This window comes from Epargyreus clarus, unplaced genomic scaffold (genome assembly GCF_041222505.1).
Source record: "Epargyreus clarus isolate Ecla_fem2 unplaced genomic scaffold, WU_Ecla_fem_2.2 ptg000031l, whole genome shotgun sequence".
In the NCBI taxonomy this organism is placed as follows: Eukaryota; Metazoa; Arthropoda; class Insecta; order Lepidoptera; family Hesperiidae; genus Epargyreus; species Epargyreus clarus.
The window spans coordinates 10,343,401-10,366,579 of NW_027332236.1; the positions used below are offsets into that span (position 1 = coordinate 10,343,401).

The 23,179-nt window shown below is 36.9% G+C and overlaps 1 protein-coding gene across 1 annotated transcript; it reads right to left on the reverse strand.

The window, feature by feature from the left end:
* Positions 1–701: 701 nt before the first annotated feature.
* On the reverse strand, positions 702–23,153 carry LOC140754905 (uncharacterized). Its single transcript, XM_073090070.1, has 23 exons — positions 23,123–23,153; positions 21,512–21,615; positions 20,259–20,394; positions 19,512–19,703; positions 18,774–18,855; positions 17,972–18,140; positions 17,284–17,456; positions 16,435–16,590; positions 16,100–16,191; positions 15,208–15,293; positions 14,096–14,192; positions 13,485–13,562; positions 13,141–13,262; positions 12,692–12,808; positions 11,758–11,880; positions 9,939–10,053; positions 9,437–9,514; positions 5,683–5,804; positions 4,743–4,859; positions 3,561–3,722; positions 2,170–2,383; positions 1,282–1,448; positions 702–812 (listed from the first exon to the last, which is right to left on the reverse strand). The coding sequence occupies exons 1-23, from the start codon at positions 23,151–23,153 to the stop codon at positions 702–704; spliced, it is 2,844 nt and encodes a 947-aa protein (XP_072946171.1).
* Positions 23,154–23,179: the final 26 nt, after the last annotated feature.

Sequence of the window (23,179 nt, forward strand, 5' to 3'; positions counted from 1 at the left end):
GAAGATCGCATTACAATCCGACCAGTTTTTTTGGAGATAAAAGTTAACATTGGTCTGTTCAATTATCCACTCACCACAACGCTTATACCGTCTCCATTCCGTCGCGGGCATAGGTAAGTATGGATATCTCACTGCCTTGTAATTGAAGGAAGCCATTAAATAGCTTAAACGGCTGACAATTCTGTCAGCCATTTAATGGCTTTCATGGTGTAATTTACGCGGAACAATGCCAACATGCGTAGTTAAGTGGTGCAAAAACACGAAATCGAAGAAAAAGTGCGGAGAAATCCTTTTATTCATAAATGATCTAAAAACTACATTTTTTAAATGTTTTTCAAATATTAAAAAAATAGACGATCTTCACTAATCTAGAGAGAATCTTTACTAATCTATGGTCGCGGGTAAAAATTACAAACGAAATCACAAAATTAGTAGAATTAATGTATCTGTTTTGAATAACGGTATGGAAGAAATCATCTTAAAATTTCGCGGTCGTTGCAACACATACCTATATATTATAGTAAAAATTGAATGTATATTTCTTATTGTCCTTTTGTTGTAGGTACGTTTTCTTGATGTTTTATGTTTCATTTGTATCCTTCATTTCATTTATGTTACAATTATCCGAATAAAATGTTTTCTTTCTTTCTAAATACCACTAGACATGATTAGTCATATAAAACACCCGTGGAAAAGTTGTTTTACTCACTAGAAGTGGCGTGCAGCAAGCTTGCAGTTGCGGCATTCAGCTGAGCTACTTTCTGCGACAGAATCTGCCGAAGCTTCTCCTTTTCATCATTGTCTTTAATTGGCTGAAAACATTACAATGTTGTGATGACACTTATGATGATTGAGATAATGCTTTCTACAGTAAGTCGTGTGTGTCGCCATGGACATACGAAAAGACGAAGAGACAAACACACACGAACAGAAGTCTACATTCAGGCCTTTGGTTGTTCGAGGTCAAACCCTGAACCCACTACATGTCAGACTGGCATGGTGACCGTTCCGAATTTTCTGTCTACGTAATGTAATGTAATTTAATATAATATAATGTAATGTAATGACTGTCCAGAGAATAGTGTGAATGAGAATTTTGTTTTATTTGTGTAATAATGAGTTCTCATTTATATAGTCAAAGGCTGGTACGATTGTATGAATTAGCATAAAAACGAAAAAGAACGCGTCTTAACGTTTGAGTTGTATTTTCAGCGGGAATAATAAAAGTTGTAAATTGATACAAGAAAGAGTTTTATTCTATCAGTATGTTCTCAGACTTACTTCGCTCTTCAAGTCTCCACAGTTCTCCTGTAGCTCTCTTTCCATTTCTCGTATACCTTGCTTTGTAGTTGAAAGACTTGCGATGAATTGTAAGCGTTTCCTTTCATTTGCCATATTCGCTGCTTCGTTTGACAATTCATGATTATCTACAACTGCTGGAGGATTGCCTAGGAAACCACATAATAATTTAATGGAAATGACGCTTTCTACACTCGCTTTCTACATTCACAGCCCCACACTAGGATTCCCTAGTACACAAATACACAAACACCCCGACCCGGAAACAGAAATCTAAATTCATCATTAAGAAATCTGTCTGGCCGAGGATCGAACCCGGGACCCTGTGCGAGTCAGACCGGCATGGTGACTGCTCCGCCACGCGGGTCGTCCCATGGATGAAGTAGCAATCCACTTCATTATAATAGACAGAAATGATAGAAAGAAATATTGATTTGTAAAAAATAATAGTAAACAAGACTTTCAATTCAGAACATTGCTGCAGTAAAATTAAACAAAAGGGTCCACACTCAGCCTCACCGAGGCGAACCACGGCCACTGATACTCAGTGTGTCCAATCATCCCAGATCATTACTGTCTTTTCAGGGTTCCATACCCAAGCGCTGCTGTGTTCTGGTTTGAAGAGTGTGGTAAGGGAGACATATTTTCCAAGGCATTGCAGCTTAGTCCTCAGGTATACTGGCGCAATTTCAGCCGATCTCAGGTAGGAATCTAATATATCTGTGGTTGATTGCAGATGTCCATGAGCAACAGTAGCCACTTACTAGAAGACTGCATGCTCGCCTGCGACTGCTTTTTATCGGATGTCCTGTCTACCTTTTTGCTAGGTTTGACTATAAAGAAAATAAGTGAAAAGTAAAATACACTTACTGTTTATTGACGAGTATGCTTTATTGAGTCTATCCAGAGCGTTCATCAGATCGGCGGTTTTGTCACCCAGTTTCTTGCCGTAGTTTTGGTACTTCTGTTCCTCGACTAGTGGTTTCCAGGCTTGAGAGAGCAGATGCACTGACGACGACAGATTCGCACTAGTTGCTGTAAGAGCGCTTTGACAATGTCGTTCATGAATTGTTGGCGCTACCAGCTGGAAAATCAAACGATAAGTCTTATTAAGGCTGCTTGAATCCAAAATAGAAATCCATCTTAATTTTTTGACGTCTTCCTGGAGGCAAGGAAAATCTCAAGCGGCTTTCCTGGCCGATTATTAAACCTACAGCGTCTACTGCCGCCAATTCCAGATAAGATTAGATTCCAATCTGAGGTCAGCCACATATACGCTGCTACCCCTCAGGACTAAGATGGAAGGCATCGCAAAAGTATGACTGCTATACCACACCATTCAAACCCGAAAGCAACGTCTAATGGGTTCACAAATTCCCTTGATCACCGTATACCATAGACAACTGAAAGCAACTCTTTATAAAGTACGTTGTATAATAATAATCATCATCATATCATAGATGGTAGATGCATTGGCAGTTGTAGTGTGCGTAAGACTCTTAGTTATACATAAGTTAGGTTAAGCTTAGTATTAGGACAGTTACAATAAAGCCTTCAACCCATCAACACGCCTTTAACTAAGAACCTGCCTGCGACATCACTACACAGTTCTGAGGACTAAGTTGGTCCTCTCATAATATGTAAGCTAGCCGGTATCCACACTGTTCAATCGAAACGCAGCATTGCCTCAAGTTGAAAAGGTGGCGGTGTTCAAACTGTCTCTATCTCTATTGTGTCTCCATACAAATACTTGAATTTTTTTATGGAAAGCCTTTTATTATTTACATGTTTATCATACACTCGCCTCATTATCATTTTTTTTTAAATATTATTTATTACTGAGAGATATCTTGTACTAATTTAATTGGAATATATCATCAGGTGTTTTGCAAATTACTTTTCATCTTCTAAATACAAATAAGCAGTGATAGTCCAGTGGTTGACAAAACTCGGCCTCTCGCTCGAGGGTTCCGAGGTTCAAATCTCAGGTACGCATCTCTAAATGTTTGAAGTTATGTGCGTATTAGAATTCAATTATCACGTGCTTAAACGCTAAAGGAAAACAGCGTGAGGAAACTTGCATACCTGAATAAATCTTAAAAAAAAAAATAGTTTCCAAGGTATGTGAAGTCTACCAATACGCACTTAGCCAGCGCGGTGGACTATGGCCTAATCCTTCTCATTCTGAGAGGAGACCCGTGCCCAGCAGTGGGACAGTAATGGGTTGATGATGATGATGATGATGATATGAAAAATAATACCTGGCTACAAGCAAGCAAACTCTTTGCAGCGTCAGCGCTCTTCGCTCCAGCAGCGTCTAACACCTGGGCTCGCCGGTCATTGCCGGCCGCACTGACCAAATCCTTTGCTTTCTTCACCAGTGCATTTGTCTTGTTACCCACATCCTTAGCTAAATCCACAATCTGCGGAAAAAAAGATGTGCTAATGTTATTTTTTAAATATCCTTACTATTATTATACATCCGAAAGTAACTCTGTCTGTCTGTCTGTCTGGTTGTCTCTTCTTCACGCCTAAACCACTGAACCGATTTTAATGAAATTTTGTACAAAGATAGTCTGAAACCCGAGAAAGGACATAGGATAGTTTTTATCTTGGAAATCCCACGGGAACTAGGGATGGCGATCTAAGATCGATTAATCGGAGAATCAATCTTTTGGACCCAAAACACCGATTATTTTAATCGATATTAGTAAGGATTTAATCGTAAACTATGCACTGGTCAAGTGATGATCTTTAGCAAAGTTGAAGGTACGAATTTTCAGTTTTATGTATGTTAGTATGTTATATTTATTAACGCGGGCGAAGCCGCGGGCAAAAACTAGTAAACCATACTTTGCAATGTAGTCGTTTGAAATCCCGCTTCTTACGATGTGGGTTCACGATTTCTTCTGACAAGTTCTTCAATCAGAAATTATCTATACATCTAAGTAACAATAGTTATAAAGGTATAGTCCGCACCAAACTGCTAGTCCGCTCTGAATATAGGAACGAGTCGTGTCGAATAGCAAATTGTAGATATTGGCGGGACGAAGACAGCGCGGGACTCCTCTAAGCACGCGTCCGCTGCCCGCTCTCTCTCACAGGTGACATAGCTGCGTCAGTGACATAGTGCGCAGCAACTTCAGAGTGGACTAGAAGTTTGGCACGAACTATAACCTGCGCAGGTTTGCCTGTACAGGTCAAGTAGCGTGTGTGGGGACGTTCCGGTGTACCGTACGGTGTTCAGTTCTGTTTGCGATAACATCGATTGAAACCTATTACGCCCCGTAGGGTGTTACACCAAAGAATTATTTTTTATCTTGCGTCGGTCACCTGCACGCCTGCAGTAGTACCTGCGCAAGTATACCTGCACAGGTAGACCTCTCCGGTGCACCGTAGTGTGTATTGCAGGCATTAGACAATTAGCATAGCAATTAACATACCTCATTTTCTTTATCGGGGTCTAATCCACCACGCTTCCCTCCTTTGCTTTTCGGATTAAATAAATAAATAAGTTTGCCTGAAGTTTTGCCGTAGTTGTTCGCAGCATTTTTTATATCCTGAAATAAAAATAAACAAATAAAAATATAAAGAAATGGACACACAACGGAGGGTTAGTAATAGGGTTCAGTTCTTACCCTTTGGCTGTGGAACCCTAAAACACTATAAATAATATAATGATCGTTTAGTAAAGGCCAACACACTAAGTGTGGCAGTTGTCACTTATCTAGTTTGACTGCATGCTACTTCTATACATTATAAATAAAATAGGACAAGTGCGAGCAAGAAGAAGAAGAGAGGGCTCCATACGAGTTTTGCTATAAATATTTATGTCTATAAGATGTTTTAAATCTAAGCCAAATTGGAAATATGTTTACCAACTGAAAATGTGAGAACATATCAATATCGAGGGATTTACTGTTATCTTTTAAGATACATTGTTAAATTTAACAGTAATTTATGAATAAATTAATTGATTATTTATTAATTAATAAACTTAATTGATTAATTATTAATGAATAAATTAATTGATTAACAATTAATTTAATCATTTATTTTAAGACCATATGACCTTATGACCATTGTTAAATTAAAAAAGTAATTAATCAATAAATTAATTGATTATTTATTAATGAATAAACTTAATTGATTAATTATTAATGAATAAATTAATTGATTAACAATTAATTTAATCATTTATTTTAAGACCATATGACCTCTAAAAGATTTTTTATTTAATATTGAAATAAAGATGTATTTTGAGTACTTTCTTTTTCAAAATGCTAGCTGCAATTTTGGAGATAAGGTGGGTTAGGGTTATTTGGGCGCACATGTGCACGCGTGTTTTGTTAGTACCGCATCTTAAAAATCGAATATACGTACTAAATCTGTATTAGTTCCAGCCACTGCGCAGAGATTATTTAAGGTTTCACACAAATCTCTTATCTTGTTCAGAAGTTCTCTTCTATTTTTGTCATCCTTAGTACTGCTTAGAGCTTTGGCATCTGAAATGGAATATTCTATTTATCACATCTTTGAAGGTGGTAGAATCCTTTGTGGTTCAACTCCGGCGGCACCACCGCCACACCTATTTCTGCCTCATAACAGTAGTGTTAAGTCCTGTGTTCTGCTTTATAGGGTGTGGTAAGTGCAACATACTTTTTATCTTTCCAGCGTGACGTATGTAGTAGCGTACATTTGTGTACTAACTCAGGGGTATCGGCGCATCTGGGGCCGACTTCAGGTAAGAATATCTAATTGTATTTGAGGTTGATTACAGATGACCATGGGCAGCAATAGCCACTTATCGTCAGGCGGTCCCCTCGTCTGCTACACCTATATTATAAAAATAAAGAAAAAAATTTCAACACCGGGGCGAATGAAACTACGCATGACTCCACCACCTTTAAATATTTGAAACGTTGTCACCACTAAGTGTTAACGCACTATGTATGCATAACGTAGATGTGATAGATTATCTAAACTACACAAACGCATCATAGCACTACTGCTAAATAGTAAAGATAGATGTGCCGAAACGACAAACACTTCTAGCAGCTTTTATTAATAATTTTTTTAGTCTCTTAATAGTAAAAAAAAATGTGAGCCGTCACGGGACGCCTGGCAGATGTGAAGCATCGACATTATTTTGTAAAAGTAATATGCAGAAAAGAACATATTGTGATAGGAACTAAATATGTCATAATGATAAAATAAAATATTACGATTTTTTTCCAGATAACGATGACTATTTATTGAATAAAAATTTATTTTCATTAAATACAAAAATTTACGAATTTATTTCAAATCGTGACTACTTAATTCGTTTAATCAGTGACTTCGGTAATAGTTATATTCGATGTTGCCTCTGAGGACGGTATTACTGTGACAATTGGTCGATGGTAACTGAAGTATGTTACAAAAGTATTGGACATAACATTATCAAGATATCTAATAAATACAGCATCTATTGTTGTTCCGTATCTGGTGGTAGCTTCTCTTGGATTGCTTGCTTAATGCACAGATAAATGCATACTTTAATTATAAAAAAATAATTAACTTACTGATGACTTGATGGTGTGTCATAGTGTGATTTTGCTTTCTTTGCAGAAGGCTGATCACTTTCACTCTCTAAATTATCACGGTCAGACATTTTATTATCAGAAAAATAAGCGGGCAATACTTAAAACATACAAAATACGTCAAGTGGTGTAAAACGAGTTAAAACGACTCCAGTCGCTCTCGCGCGGCGTAGTAATACACACGAATGTCACTGAACACGTTAAACGTCATTATTTTGAATTTTAAGCCTCAAAATGCCTTCTTGTGCAATGCATAAATGCAAAAATTATGCTCGAAAAAGAAACAAGATTCATGGAATCACCTATCACACGTAAATGAAGAGAAATTATTAAATTTTGTTTATTTTTCGTGTTCGATCCGCCATGATTACATGAGTAACCAGAAAGAGACAAAGTATGTTTTTGTCAATGAAAGTGATAAAGACGCAAAATGCATGACCATGCATTTTGCGTCTTTATCACTTTCATTGACAAAAACTTTCATTGATTGAATTGAACTGTCATAGATCAATGAAAAAATTTTCATTGATCTATGACCATAGATCAACAGAACAGAAGTGACATTTTATTGAAGCTCACGATGTTCATACGTGTATGTTATAGTTTAAGATCCCACTGCTTAATTTTTATATTAGTGTGTTTTAGTCAAAATATAACTTTTTATAGTTTATTTTAATAAAATAAAATCGATATATGGGAAATTCTGTATCCTAATCTCTAAATTTTCTTCGATACCTGTGGTAAATAATAAAAAATATTACCATAAAATTTATATAGGATAGTATACGGTATTTTAAAATTTCTTTAATTGAATAAATTAACCTAAACATAATTTAATAAACAATCTTTGTATAGCCAGAAATTAATCCTCAAAAAGACCACGGTAAGATTATATAAAATTCGCATGCCACGATGTTAGTTACTGTACTCCTGCGAAACGCTCTTACTGATTTTCATCAAAATTTATATGCATATTCAGTAAGTCTGAGAATTGGCTACTATCTATCTATTTTTCATATCTCTTAAGTGATAAGGGTTGTTCACCCTTAACATTTTTTTTATTTATATGGCAACACAATGTTTGCTGGGTCAGCTAGTACATTTATAAAATGTACACAACTTTGCAATTAATGGTCGTGTGTAAAATAAAACTGAAAATAATAAACATAAATTAGTAAAGATACTTCGCCGCCTTGAAATTGAATGAAGCCACAAACGGCTTATTAGTAAGTTTTTTTTGAATTCTTGACAAATAAAAACATTTTTAGAGAAAATTTACAAATAAATAATTAATACTGCGTAATTTACATAATAGATAAATAATTATTTCAAATATTTTAGGGACATTTTAGCACGGAGACGTGGCAAAACTTTTTTACGCAACTATTTCAATTCTCAAAACTGGGTACATTTTCTTGTTAGGAGTGAGTAATCTTTACTAATATACGATAATAAATATAAACAATTTTTAAATCGTATATTTTAAACCAGTCGATACATCTGTATAGATACATTCTTTCATCAAATTATATATTTATATAATAATAATTTATTTAGTTAAACTGTACTATAACATTTCTACGTAAACGATGTACTAAAACTATTATCGACAGTTCTGGACATTTTTTACCTTCTGTTCCATTATTTCATTGTCTTTGACAAGCATGAGTATCAATGAGAAATATACGTCCATACGTCCCGTTTTTAACGGGACAGTCCCTTTTTTCGATGCTTCGTGCCGTTGTCTCCGAAATGAACCGTTGCCATTGTCAATTAAGTAACAGTAAATATTATAATTGTGAAAAAAACATGGGGTGCTCCATTTATCAGTTTTCATAAAGCGCCCCACATTTTTTGCACAATTATACTATTTACTTTTCCTTAAATGATTCCTAGATTGAAAATTATTTTCTACTTTTTAGTAAATTTTATCATAAAAGCGTGTTATTATTTCTAACTATATTTTTTCAAGTAAAAAGTATTTGACATAAAAAAATCGATGTCCCGTTTTGACTGAAGTAATCATTGGTCACTATATTCCATGGTCAATATTTACGTTTGCGTACACTTGAAACGCAAGGTCAAACACTAGTTGTCTTTTTTTATCACATTGTTCTAATAGCTCTGTCCCTTATAGAACATTTGTCTATGTAGTTAAAGGTAATCGTCGCCACGCCAGAAATCTTTTTTACGTGCGGCTATAGATGTTTCACATCAATTATTATTAAAAAACACCCTTTTCATACTTAATCAAACTAAAAAGTAATATTTTTTGCAATCTATCGTGCAGTAACTTTGCCATGAACTTTATATAAGGCGCTCGAACACGCCTTTAAAATCGTTAATCCTGATGAGCCTGATAAGGTTGATGGGTCAAATATAATAAAACTCTCATTGGTTCTTGTTAATTGTAAAATAAATAATTAAACTAGCCGTTCAAAGTGGGTAAAAATCGAGTTTATAGATTCATACATATTATTATACACAGATATACATATTATTATATATAGATTAATCTATATATCAAAAGCGTATTAAAACGAGCTAATACTAACCTTTGATCAATAACGGCGTGAGTTCGTTGATGGCTGTCATAGAATTTATTGCTGTTTCGTAGTCAATGTTCTTGGGATCTGAAAATATGAATGCGCTAAAATCTTGTTATACATATAATTACAAGTAATGCAATATATAACCAAGAACCTATGCCTTACGGTGAAGTTATAAGGGCCGATGCACGATTACCGTAATCTTCTCGATTCTTTAATAAATAGTATAATCTCTTATGAGAAATTATAAGATTTTGTCACTAACTGTCACTCTTTTTTCAACCGGGGTTATGTTTTAATTGTACGCTTCGACCTTTACTTAGGCTGTGTACTCACTGAGCATTTTTATTCTGCTTCCACGCATAGACGTGAATTGTTTGGCATATTACTATTTACGCCGTGTTTTTGTAGAAGCCATAAGACAGACAGAGATCGATATATTTTGGCCAACTTCGCGTTGCCAAAAACGCTCTATGGGATTAAGCCTTGAGAGTAAAACGTATCAAACCTGCCCGAGCCGCTAACAGCAAAGCAACAGCTGCGTTCAGTCTCCCGATCTTGTTCACAGCAGAGCCCTCAAGCCTTGCCGCATTGTCCTTATTTACTTCAGGGCCTGCGTAAGGCTATGTGACGAAAAACACAATTAGACAATATAAATTTTAATAAATTAGTTTTTACTGTGGAAGTAAAATTTCAAAAACAGAATTGAAATAGAAATTAAATATTACAAAGTGCAATACAGGCGGGGGCAAACAATAATTACTGACAAATCTACCAAGCAACTAAAACTATTATAAATATTAGTGTATTTGGCTGAAATAAATGGGCATTAATTCAACAAAAGTAATTTATAATAAATAAATAATACATGGGACTGCAGTCATCTTAAAAGTTATTTGATAAATAAATTAATTAATTTAAGCGATTAGAAATTCATTCATTATAATAAATGTAATGGACGTTTTAGGATAATGTAATAAAAGGGATCCATAAGTTAATGTATCTCCGTTAGATTAAAATTTTTAAAAATACTTTATTTATGCTCACATAAATAGTTTAAATGGCAGAACGTTCAAACTTTGGAACGGGCTTATTAAATACGCAATTACGCATTTTAGAAGAATAATTTTCGATAAGCTAATATTGTAGAAATAACAAAATAACAAAAATGTAATTGATATATGTGACATTTATAAATTAATAAATAATACTGCCTTTTAATGGCAGCCTTAAACATTACTGCGCTCTCATTAATATTAATTGACGTTTTTAACGATGAAGGAAAATATCATGATCAAACCCACATGCTAAAAGATCTTCAAAATAAAAACTATTAGGCTATTAACTCATTCGGACTTGACCACTTCGGTAGAATAAGGCCAAATGCGTACGCATTTCTGTAGAGACGCTACGTAGATGCACTACGTCTGCGTAGCATTGCCTACGCAGCTACGACAGGCGTAGCGTCTGACTGACTTATCCAATGTTATACTTATGAAACCCAAAATTCTGAGAATATTTTCTAGTATTTTTATGAGACCCTAATCTTATTTAACAAACCAACCAATATTTCTATCCCACTGCTGGACAACCGTCTTACAGATTGATTTGACTCCTCTATCAACAACCCATTACTGTCCTACTGCTGGGCACGGTTTTCTTCTCAGACTGAGAAGGATTAGGCCATAGTCCATCACGCCAAGGGCGTATTAACAGACTTCACATACTTTGGAGACTTTTTTATAAATCTTTCAGCTGTGCAATGATTTTCTTTACCGTCAAAGCAAGTGATAATTAATTTCTAATTTAGAAAAAACTGATTGAAACCTGTTCTAAGATTACCTGTATGCATAGGTAATCTTAGAGCAGCTTTCAAGACAAAGAAAAAACTTTTGAGATGTTTTTATTAACGATCTGAGAATAACACGTCATGTTAGATGTGTACAAATTTAGTCTCTTTTTATAATATAGGAGTAGCAGACGAGCATGCAGTCCACCTAATCGTGATTACAGCCGCCTATGAACATCTAATCATCCCCAGATATGATTAGATATTCCTACCTGAGGTCGCCCACAGATGCGCTACTACCCCTGAGGACTAAGCTGGAACGCCTCGAATAAGTTTGTCTCCCGTACCACACCCTTCAAACCAGAACACAACGGTTAACAATGCTGTTATGAGGCGGAAATAAAGGTTTCAACCACCTTCAAAACCCCTACCCTACCCTATTCCTATCTCACAAGTTTCGTGCACGTATTTAAGTAGTATATATTTAATAATAAGTATGATTAATTGACACTATAGTGCCTACATATATGTAACTTACATTTTCTAAATCATTGATTGCGTGTTTGAGAGTGCCGCATCCAGTCGACGCTATTGTCAGGAACGATGCTCGACGTAATGTAGCCTCCATCCGCTCATCAGCAATAAAACTTTGACGGGAACGCTATCATGTAAAACATATATAAAAAATGAATGTTTGCCTGTGTGTCCTTTATAGAATCGTAAACTATCCATTTGATCATGTGATGATCTTTAGCAAAGTTGTTGTGGATGAGCCCACGAAGTTTTCTGAGTTGGTACGACCAATTTTCGATTTCGACCGATGGCGCCACTGTCATTCCAGTAAAGGTACAAAATTTCAGTTATATGTATGTGTTGTTATTTTCCTTTTTGAAAACTTTTTTGTTTTCGTCAATCAATCGCCCAAATTCAACTTCGCCCGGGGAAGTACGTTCCTTTTTGCCAATCCATTTTCAAAAGGGAATATTTGCGACTTTGTTATTTTGTATAACCTAATGATTTTTGTTAAATATACACGTACAGTTGAAAACTCTAATAATACGTGACGTGCTCTGCTAAGTTTTCAAAAATGATTTTTGGGTTCCATACCCAAAGGGTAACAACGGAACCCTATTACAAAGACTCCACTGTCTGTCTGTCTGTCCGTCTGTCACAGGGCTCTATCTCTGGAAACATAATAGATCACTTGATTTTTTACAAAGAATGTATAACGGTGGCCGCTATAAGAACAAATACTAAAATAAAAAAAAAGTTAAATTTTAACAGGGTTGAAAAAAATGGCATTTTTCCAATTAACTGTTTAACCGTTATAGGTAGACAGTTCAAATTTTTACAGCGTGTGTACTTAATTGGCTGCTATAATAACAAATACTAGAAATTAAAAAGAAAGAAAATTTTGGTGGTACGGAACCCTCCGGGTGCGGGCTCGACTGGCACTTAACTAATTAACTTACTCTTAAAAATTCGCTGCGCCGCCTGCTCTTTGGATCTAAAGAGAACATGACTTGCGTCGACAGCTCAGCTACCTTCTTTGCTGCTTTCTCCGCTGTTTGCAAATTTTCTGGAGCCTCCTAGAAATTACATTAAATCAGTCTTGTCTACTACTCTTTTATAATATAATCTTTTATAATATAGCAGACGAGCATGCAGCCCCGATCAATAGGATTAAATATTCCTACCGAAGGTCGGCCACAGATGCGCCGCTACCCCTGAGGACTAAGCTGGAACACCTCGGAAAAGTATAACTCCCTTACCACACCCTTCAAACTAGAACACAGTAGCGCTTAACACTGTTGTTATGAGGCAGAAATAGGTGTGGCGGTGGTGCCGTCGGAGTTGAACCTCAAGGGGTTCTACCTTCAAAATTACAAACAGAAGCACAAACAAATATTTCTATACTTACCAGGTCACTACGCTTGGCAACCGAACCAAGAGAGTTCAAGTACTTGCAAAGTTCGTCCAACTCATCCAGTAGCCTCTTCCTCTCCTCTTCTGTATTCTGCTGCTTTGCTAATTCCTCCACGCCTGGAAAATATTCGGAATTATTATTACTCTAATCTTTTCAGAAAGAAGATTGGGTAAATCGGCGTGGCGTGCGGCCACTTATGAAACTTAAACTATGGAAATAATTTTATTTCAGCCAGGTGTGAAAAAATTTTTTTTGGGAATAGATAACCCTTGAAATTTTAATGTTATTTTTTTAATGTAAGTAAAATAAAATCTATGACACATTTTTGTATTTCTTACCTTCCACAATTGTGGGGAGTTCAGCTACAAAACGGTTAGCAATGGTTCTAACTTGTTGAAGATTACTCGGAGATGGATCTGTGAGAAATGTCAGATACGGTTATATGAAAAAAAAACTTTTGTTATTTTTAATTTAAGAAATGTAATAGCTCTGAGTAACTTTATAGATGATAAAACAAATTCTTCTCTCGATATGTTCATGTGTTACACACAAGCTCGTCTTGATGAATACATTACGGTGTAACTTGTAACTCTTTTTTTATTAATGTAGGAGTAGCAAACGAGCACGCAGTCCACCTGATGATAAGTGGCTAATGCCGACCAAGGACGTCTGCAATCAACCCCAGCTAAGATTACTTATTCGTACCTAAGGTCGGCCACAATTGTGTCGCTACCCGCGAGTACTCAGCTAAACGCCTCTTAAAAGTATGTCTCCCTTACGACACCCGTAAACCAGAACACAGTTGTGCTTAACACTGCTGTTGTTAGGCAGAAATAGGTGTGGCGGTGATGCCACCGGAGTCCACTAAAATACTATAAAAAATCTAACAAAAATGCCTTCAAATAAAATTAACACACACCCCATGATGACGAAGCTACAAGAATCTTACCTGATAGTAACATTACGGCATTGACAGATTCCGAGTTGACGCGGTTGAGTATTCGTGCAAAATCGTTGAGCATGTGTGAGCGAGGTGTTTCGCTATTCTAAAAAGTAAATAATAATATAAGTAGTTTTAAAAACTAAAAACCACGCATAAGGAAATAGTTAACCCTGACGATCCTGATGAGGAGATCGGGACAAAATTATTAAAATCGTGTATTGTTATCGGTTGTTCATAAGTGGTCAAAATTTTAAATTAATTGGACCGTTTAAAGTAGGTTAAAATCGAGTTCAAAGATTCCGTTATATACATACATACAGGTTAAGCTAATAAAAGTGTTGTAAAAATACAAATTATTCAAATACCAAAACGCTTTCTACACAGCCCCACACTAGGATTCCCTGTGTCGTGGGTACCATGTGCACACAAAGACGGATACACAAACACCCAGACCCAGAACAGATATCAAAATTCATCATTTAGATGCGTGTCTGGCCGGAGATCGAACGCGGAACCCTTTGCGCATTAGACCGGTAGGTGACCACTCTTCCAGGTGGCTCGTCAATGTGATAAAGGTCGAAAAATGACAATGTAGTATGAAAAGCTTTTCGAAAGTCGGCTTTTTGTAAGGCATTCAATAGATTGATCATTAATAACGAGGATAAAGTTCCTGCAGACCTGCTGCTCCTTCCTTGTTGACGTGTATGATTAATTTAACTAAAATATATAAAACTAGGGGACTTTCATACAAACTTACAACCCTTATTTAACCCACATAGGCGTTGATTTTCCATAAAGGGTAGAATTAAAGGTCCACTATAATCTAACCAGTAATAGCAAACTTTCATATTGCTGGCTTTCAATTTGACAAATTTATAAAAAAAGTAAAAAAAAGTATCCTATGTCCGTCTCCTGGTTCTAAGCCTGGTGGAGAGGTACCACCAATTTTCATCCAAATCGGTTCAACCGTTCTTGAGTTATAAATAGTGTAACTAACACGACTTTCTTTTATATAATCCGTTTTTACCCTTTGGGTACGGAAACCTACTATAAAGTGTATATTGTGTAATATACTTTCAATTTTGTATAAAAATAAAGAGCTTTTAAAAAAAGCTTACCATTCCTTTTTGTTTCATATTTTCTTTATTGGTGATTATCATCTGCTGAACTGTGACAATCTGAGTACCTTGTGCTAGTTGCTGACCTGGAATGGTTATACGAATATTCAATTAATTCAATTGATAGATTCATTTAATACGTTCCTTGAACTCATTTGATGACTTGTCTGTGAAGCAGATAGCCTAAGGGTTAAAAACATGGCTTCTCAGTCAGGAGATCTAAAGTTCGAATCTGAGGCATGCACCTTAACGGTAAAGAAACATCATGACTTAAACGTCCGAGACTTTATTGAAAAATGTTCTCAAAGGTTTTTGAAGGCGATATGCATTTGGCTTAAGTAGAGGACTATAGCCTAAGCCGCTCATTCTGAGGGGCGACCCGTGCCCAGCGGTGAGTCAGTAATTACAGTGATCATCATCAACCTATTACTGTCCCCCAGCTGGGCACGGGTCTCCTCTCAGAATGAGAAGGATTAGGCCATAGTCCACCACGCTGGCCAATTGCGAATTGGTAGACTTCACATACCTTTGAAAACTTTTTTTTTTCGCAGGTTTGCAGGTTTCCTCGCTATGTTTCCTTTCACTATTTAAGCAAGTGATGATTAATTTCTAATACACATATCTCGAAAAATAAAATCGAATCGAATCAGAGGTGCGTGCCTGGAATGTAAACCTCAGACCCCTCGAGCGAGAGGACAAGTTTCTAAGCACCACTAGGCTATCACTGCTGCAATGATCAAACTAAACATTTATTAAGAATACATTTAAAACGAACGATCATTTGCTTTGACCGCAATTAAACTTATATGCCGAGGAATGCAAAAGATGGACAGTAATTGGTCGATGCTCAGAAAGAAGACAGCATTTGCTGGATTTAATGTTATTTTCTCACCTGGCTCGTAGGAAATAATTTTGCTAGGTCCTACGAATGATTGTTCAACTACCTTCACACTTTGTTGTTCTACAGCCTGTATTACATGACCTCTGTAACAGAATAAAGGGTTTTAGAAAGTAAGATTTTACGTGTTCTTTAGAGCAAAAACTTTCATTTCATACCAATACCATCACAAAATTGTATCCATATTGGGGCGACGGCATTAATTTTAAGTTTGTATATACGGTTCAAGGGATGTGACAGACGGTGAGAAGGACAGATAGCGGCAACTTAGTAATAACCCCTTTTTACCCCTTTGGGTACGGAACCTAAGAACTATCATCGATACTTACTTTGACTTTTCTACGTTATCCTCACAGATCATCGCACCTTCCACGTAGGATATGTTGGAAGGCCCTTCCCGTTGCTTCCTAATTATGTCTATGTAGCCCTCCAAAATGTCACGAATGCGGAAAGCCTCGTTAGTTTTCACGGAGTACTCTTTGTCACTGAAAAACAAATCTTAATAAATTGTCTTACAGGTGATAGAAACAAAAGCAGTGATAGCCTAGTGGTTCAGAAACTCGGCCTCTCGATCGAGGGGTCCGAGGTTCAAATCCTAGGGCATGGACCTATGATTTTCAAAATTATGTGTTTATTAGAAATTAATTATCATTTGCTTAAACGGTGAAGGAAAACATCGTGAGGAAACCTGCATACCTGAGAGATTTGTGAAAAAAAAATCTCAAAGGTATGTGAAGTCTACCAATACGCACTTGGCCAGCTCGGTGGACTGTAGCCTAATCCTTCTCATTCTGAGAAGAGACCCGTGCCCAGCGTGCCCAGGGACGATAATGACTTGATGATGAAAGGTGATAGAAACCTCTGAGGTTCAACTCCGGAAGCACCACCATCTGTTTTGACCTAGTAACAGCAGTGTTCTGTTCTGATAGATGTGTTAAGGAAGACATATTTTTCCGGGGCATCCCAATTTATGTCATCAGGAGTAGCGGTGCACCTGTGACCGACCTTAGGTAGGAATCTAACTTTATCTGCGATTGATTACAGATACATATGGGTAGCCGCCTATACCACCTGAACCCACCTGATGATAAGTGGGTATAGCCATAGCCACTTATCATCAGGTGGGTTGCATGGTCATCTGCTACTCCCATATTATATAAAAAAGCCATCTTACTGACCTGTAGTCTCCAAAGTTCAGAGTGAAGGTGGCATTTCCCGCGTGGTAACTCTGTACCTGCGTGATCCGCCACACTTGCAGAATTTCCTTTGTATTCTCATCAAGGCGGAGGATTGACTTTGCGTTGATGCCCAATAGACGTGGAATCAGCTTTTTCTTGTTCTTCTGTCTCTCCTAGTATGAAAATATCATAAGTATCCGTCGTATTTTTTATTTAAAGAGATATCTTAACTACATCATGAATAATTTCGTCAGACTTTATTTCGATACTTAATGTGTCTGCTATGAACATACCAAGAATCTATTTACTAGGTTTACATCTTCAGAATGACAAAACATTTTAAGGAATTCAAGTAAATAAGATACACAGAAAATATTAATTGGCCAAGTACGAGTCAAACTTGCACACGGGTTCCATAATAAATCTATATATTATGGTATATTAGATAGAGCTCTGTGACAGACGAACAAACTGATAGTAAGCGGAGGTTTAGATTCCGCTTTTACCCTTTGGGCGCAGAATTCTAAGAATTTATTATAATTTTGATGCAGGTTCCAAAATCTTAACATTTATTTACGAAAACAGAAAGAAGTATACTATAAGTCTTTCATTTAATATTATTTTCGAAATATCTGAGGAAGGAGCTAACAAAGATGAAATGAATAAGTGAAATAGTAAAGTGGATAACCTTGACGAGGAAGAAAGTAACGCCGTAAGTAGGGAACTCTCTCGCGATCTTTGTGTATAAATATTTGGCATCAACTTGACTGAGCCCCTTGTGCTTGCTGTACTCTCGGTAGATCTTCTTCTCAATACCCCAAGATGAAGTATATTGTAGTGGAAGATACTCTGTCAGACTGGCAAAAAAAAAACGAAACATAATCTTATATATAAAATTCTCGTGTCACAATGTTAGTTACCGTACTCCTCCGAAACGCCTTTACCGATTTACACCAAATTTTATATGCATATTCAGTAGGTCTAAGAATCGGCTACTATCTATTTTTCATACCCCAAGTGATAAGGGTTGTTCACCCTTAACATTCCTTTATTTATATGGCAACACAACGTTTTCCGGGTCAGCTAGTATTATATGAGTATACGTATCTATGTTTAAACCTCAGAATACATATGTGTAATATTACGAAAAAATGTAGAATTCCAATAACTTTTAAATGAGCTTTACAAATCGATAGAGGAAATTCTTCTGGTTGATAATTAGGGAACGGGAAGGTACACTCTAAAATAGTCTAAGCAAGAAGCAACAAAGCCAACAAACGAATAGTTAGCACAAACCTGTCAAATACCGGTCTGTGATAGATAGGCGTCGTTAGACAAGTAAAGTAAAGTAAAGTAAGAAGCGTCATTATACGCCTTAGGGTCATTCAAGTTCAATTCTATAAAAAAACCATTTGTACCATTTGGGTACGGAACCCGAACGCAAACTTATCCAGGCATACAGCCTGGAATCTCAACAGTAAATAACTTACTTTTCAATAAAGCCTGGTTTATGCTTATCTTCCTCAAAATCACCAAAATCTATTTGACATTGGATTCCAGCAAATTCCGCGGCTGAAAAAATAAATGTCAGGTCATGTTAGATTTTATTATAATATAGGAGTAGTAGACGAGCATGCTGTCCACCTGACCGTAACAGGCTTCTGCCGCCCATGGACATTTGTAATCATCCCCAGATAGGATTAGATATTCCTACCTGAGGTCGGCCACAGATGCGCTGCTACCCCTGAGGACTAAGCTGGAACGACTCGGAAACGTATGTCTCCCTTACCACACCCTTCAAACCAGAACACAGCAGCACTTAACACTGCTATTAAGCGCTTCTTACACAGACAGACAGACAGACAGATAATATTGTATGTAAATATTTCTTTGTTATAAGTACTGTATATTTTTATATGCAATGGATATAAATCCATAATTTGACAATACAACGAGATCCATCTATTTCACTTTTGTTATTTATTTATTGTTTAATGTTAAGAAGAACGGTTATGTACCAATTACACTTATTAAAAATCATTATAAATACATTTCTATAGACAGATCAAAATATAAATATTATTTAAATTCACAATGTCGATGTTAATAATAATAAAAAAAATAATAATGTCAATGATGATAAGAGATAAGTTATGAAAATACAATAGTTAAGTTTTAAAAATTACATTTGAATTCCATGGTTATTAACATATTTATATCTTATATACCTTTCTCTTCAGTAACGATTTGTCGTCCGCTTAAGATGTTTTCCCTTGTTTGAACATACAATAGGTTAAGTTGAACGGGATCACGGGCGTCAATTTTCCTGTCAGAGTAGAACAGTCGTCGTTTGAGGAGAAGTGTCTCTTCGGGGTCCACTTTCAGTTCGCGTAACGTTCGTTTCTGATCCAACCATTCAACTGCAAAAATAAAAAAGTAAGTAACCATGTATTGTCACGTGTGTAAAATCTCAACTACATCAGATCTGGAAATGTGTAAATTTATAATAATTGCTGTTTATTGATTATTTTAGATAGTTTTAAAAAAATACATTGTGGGAAAATTCCATGACTATTCAGTTTTGCTTTGAATTATGAAATTTCATCTGATTTTTTACAATGTCTTGAAATTATTGATTAGTCTGAGCTTGAACACTTACAAGATTTGACCCTCACGTACCCATGAATTACAAATATTTTATTTTTAGAATAGTCGTATTTTGCGCGGGAATAATTAACGGGATACCTTTAATTATTATTAATTAACGGGGATTAACGTTAATTATTCCCGCGCAAAATACGACTGAAACGTCAAGATCATTATTTTTCTTTTTTATGCTAACTCATACAATCGTACCAGCCAGTGACTATATAAATGGACTTATTATTATAAAAATAACACATCATGAAAATAACATAAAATAATCAAATAATATCAAATAATTTAAATATATTTCTAACAATATGAGTACTTACCATTGTCGTCAGTTTTCAGTTTCTTACTCATTTGCTCCAGGCGGACATCTCTCTCTCTTTGCGGGTTCTTCCTTTTGAGGGTCAGAGTGCCAGTTGCTGGTTTGACTTCCTCAGGATCTTCGGCTTCATCATGACACTGTAATATCATTTTTTTAAATACTAGTTGCAAACGAGAGTGCAGTTTAACTGATGGCAAATCGCTGCTGCAGTTTATGAGCATCTAAGGTTTATGAACATTCCTATTTGAGGTCGACCATAAGTGCGCTGCTAGATGGTTACTCCCTAGTAAGTGGTAAGTCCCTCTTATACTCGATCCGCCCGGCCAGCGACCGCGGAAAGGCCGGCGGTGTGTGTGGCGCATGCCGTCATACACACCTGGCGATGGTCGCCCAAACCCCCAGGATATGGATAGTAGATCTCTTACCAATTTAGCCCAAACTCGAGGGATTTACTAAGAAATGAACCACGCACCTGCTGGCTCCATCATCAGATCAGTTCCAAGATATCAAATTATGGTATTGTCATTCAAATTACATACATGTACGAAATTTCACTTCCAAAACGACAGTTCAAAGTAGGTAAAAATTGACTTAATAAATTGTATATGTATGTTTCTTCCTTGCCACAACCTTCTACCCACCAACAGTGTGACCACTTAAAACAAGTCAGGTTACTGTTTTCACGGTTGTAATCAACCTGTGTTCATAATAAATGTGTTTGTTTTCGTCGAAATTACTCACAAAAGTAGTATATAATAATATAATAGTGTCGTAGATTTTTCCGCAACTGATTCACACTTATTCACAATTATGTTTGAAGGATTGAGTCAAGCAGACTGCCTCAGGTATATTAAATGTTACAAACTCTTTCAAATTCAATATTTCTCGCTGTTCGGAGACTCCACCGCCACAGCTATTTTTGCCTCGTAACAGCAGCGTTAAGCGCTGCTGAGTTCTAGTTTGAAGGGTGTGGTAAGGGAGAGATACTTTTCCGAGTCGTTCCAACTTAGTTCTCATGGGTAGCGGCGCATGTTTGGCCGACCTCAGGTAGGAATATTTAATCCTATTTGGAGTTGATTACAGATATCCATGACCTGCAGTAGCCACTTACCATCAGGTGGACTACATGTTCGTCTGCTACTCCTATATTTTAAAAATAAGTAAATAAATCGTAGGTTAGTCATTGATCATTGAATATCAAGGAAACCGACCCTTTTATTAGTCATCTTAAGGAAAATGTATGTCAAAACTTACCAAGCCGTACTCGTCATAGTTCGTTATGCCAAATTTTGTGCAAACGTCAAAGAGCATGTCACCCACCACCTTGGACACGTCCGCCATCACAGTCTTCACGGAACCTGGAATAGCAGTTTAAAGGTGGTTTAAAATAATTGGCCAAGTGCAACCCGAACTAATATGGAAAGCAATGATAGCCTAGCGGAAAGTAGTGATAGCCTAGTGGTTAAGAAACGCGGCCTCTCGATCGAGGGGTCCGAGGTTCACACCCAGGCACGCACCTCCGATTTTCAAAATTATGTGCGTATTAGATTAGAAATTAATTATCAGTTGCTTAAACAGTGAAGGAAAACATGGTGAGGAAACCTGCATGCTTAAGAGATTTATAAAAAAAAAATCTCAAAGGGATGTGAAGTCTTCCAATACGCACTTGTCCAGCGCGGTGGACTATGGCCTAATCCTTCTCATTCTGAGAGGAGACCCGTGCCCAGCAGTGGGACAGTAATGGGTTGATGATGATGAACCTGAAGGTGGTAGAACCCTTTGTGGTTCGACTCCGGCGGCACCACCGCCACACCTATTTCTACCTAATAACAGCAGTGTTAGGCGCTGCTGTGTTCCGGTTTGAAGGGTGTGGTAAGGGAGATAGACTTTTCCGAGGCGTTCCAGCTTAGTCCTCAGGGGTAGCGGCGCATCTGTGGCCGACCTCAGGTAGGAATATCTAATCCTATCTGGGGTTGATTACAGATGTCCATGGGCGGCAGTAGCCACTTACCATCAGGTGGACTGCATGCTCGTCTGCTACTCTCATATTATAAAAAAAAAAAAAACCCGAACTAACACATGGAGGGTTCCGTACCACCAACATTTTCTTTTTTTTTTTTAATTTTTACTATTTGTTATTATAGCAGCCACTGAAGTAAATACATTGTGAACATTTGAACTGTCTACCTATAACGGTTCAACAGTTAGTTCGAAATGTACCGGTTTGTTGTATGTTGTTGCATCGGCCGCCGTTATACATTCTCTGTCAACATTTCAAATGTCTATTTATTAGGGTTCCAGAGATAGAGCTCTGTGACAGACGGACAGACAGTGGAATCTTAGTAATAGGATTCCGTTTTTACCGTTACGTAACACCCAGACCCAGAACAGGAAGTTAAATCTATCATTTACATATCTGTCAGGCTGGGAATCGAACACGGAACCCTCTGCGCGACTGCACCACCACGCGGGTCATCACTACTTAAGTTCTGGAAATATTTGCCTGATATCATCATCATTATCATCATCAACCCATTATTGTCCCACTGCTGGGCACGGGTCTTCTCTCAGAATGCGAAGAATTGGGCCATAGTCTACCGCGCTAGCTAAGTGCGGATTGGTAGACTTCACATACCTTTAAGATTTTTTTTATAAATCTCTCAGGTATGCAGGTCCTCACGATGTTTTCCTTCACCGTTTAAGCAAGTGATAATTAATTTCTAATACGCACATAAATTTGAAAATCAGAGGTGCGTGCCGGGGATTTGAACCTCGGACCCCTCGATCAAGAGGCCGCGTTTCTTAACCACTAGGCTATTATTGCTTTTGCCTGATATATTTACCATAATATCTTAATAAACTTACCATCGAGCATCTTGACTTTCATCTTTTGCATCTTGCAGATGTACTGCAGGGAGTCAC

Bases quoted from the DNA above. Each gene is read 5' to 3' on its own strand.
- LOC140754905 (XM_073090070.1), bottom strand. From the start codon at position 23,153: ATGCAAAAGATGAAAGTCAAGATGCTCGATG. The intron at 19,704-20,258 runs GTAAGTACTCAT...TTATTTTTGCAG, and splicing joins ACTGAAAACTGACGACAATG to TTGAATGGTTGGATCAGAAA. The intron at 13,263-13,484 runs GTAAGAAATACA...AATATTTTCCAG, and splicing joins ACTCCCCACAATTGTGGAAG to GCGTGGAGGAATTAGCAAAG.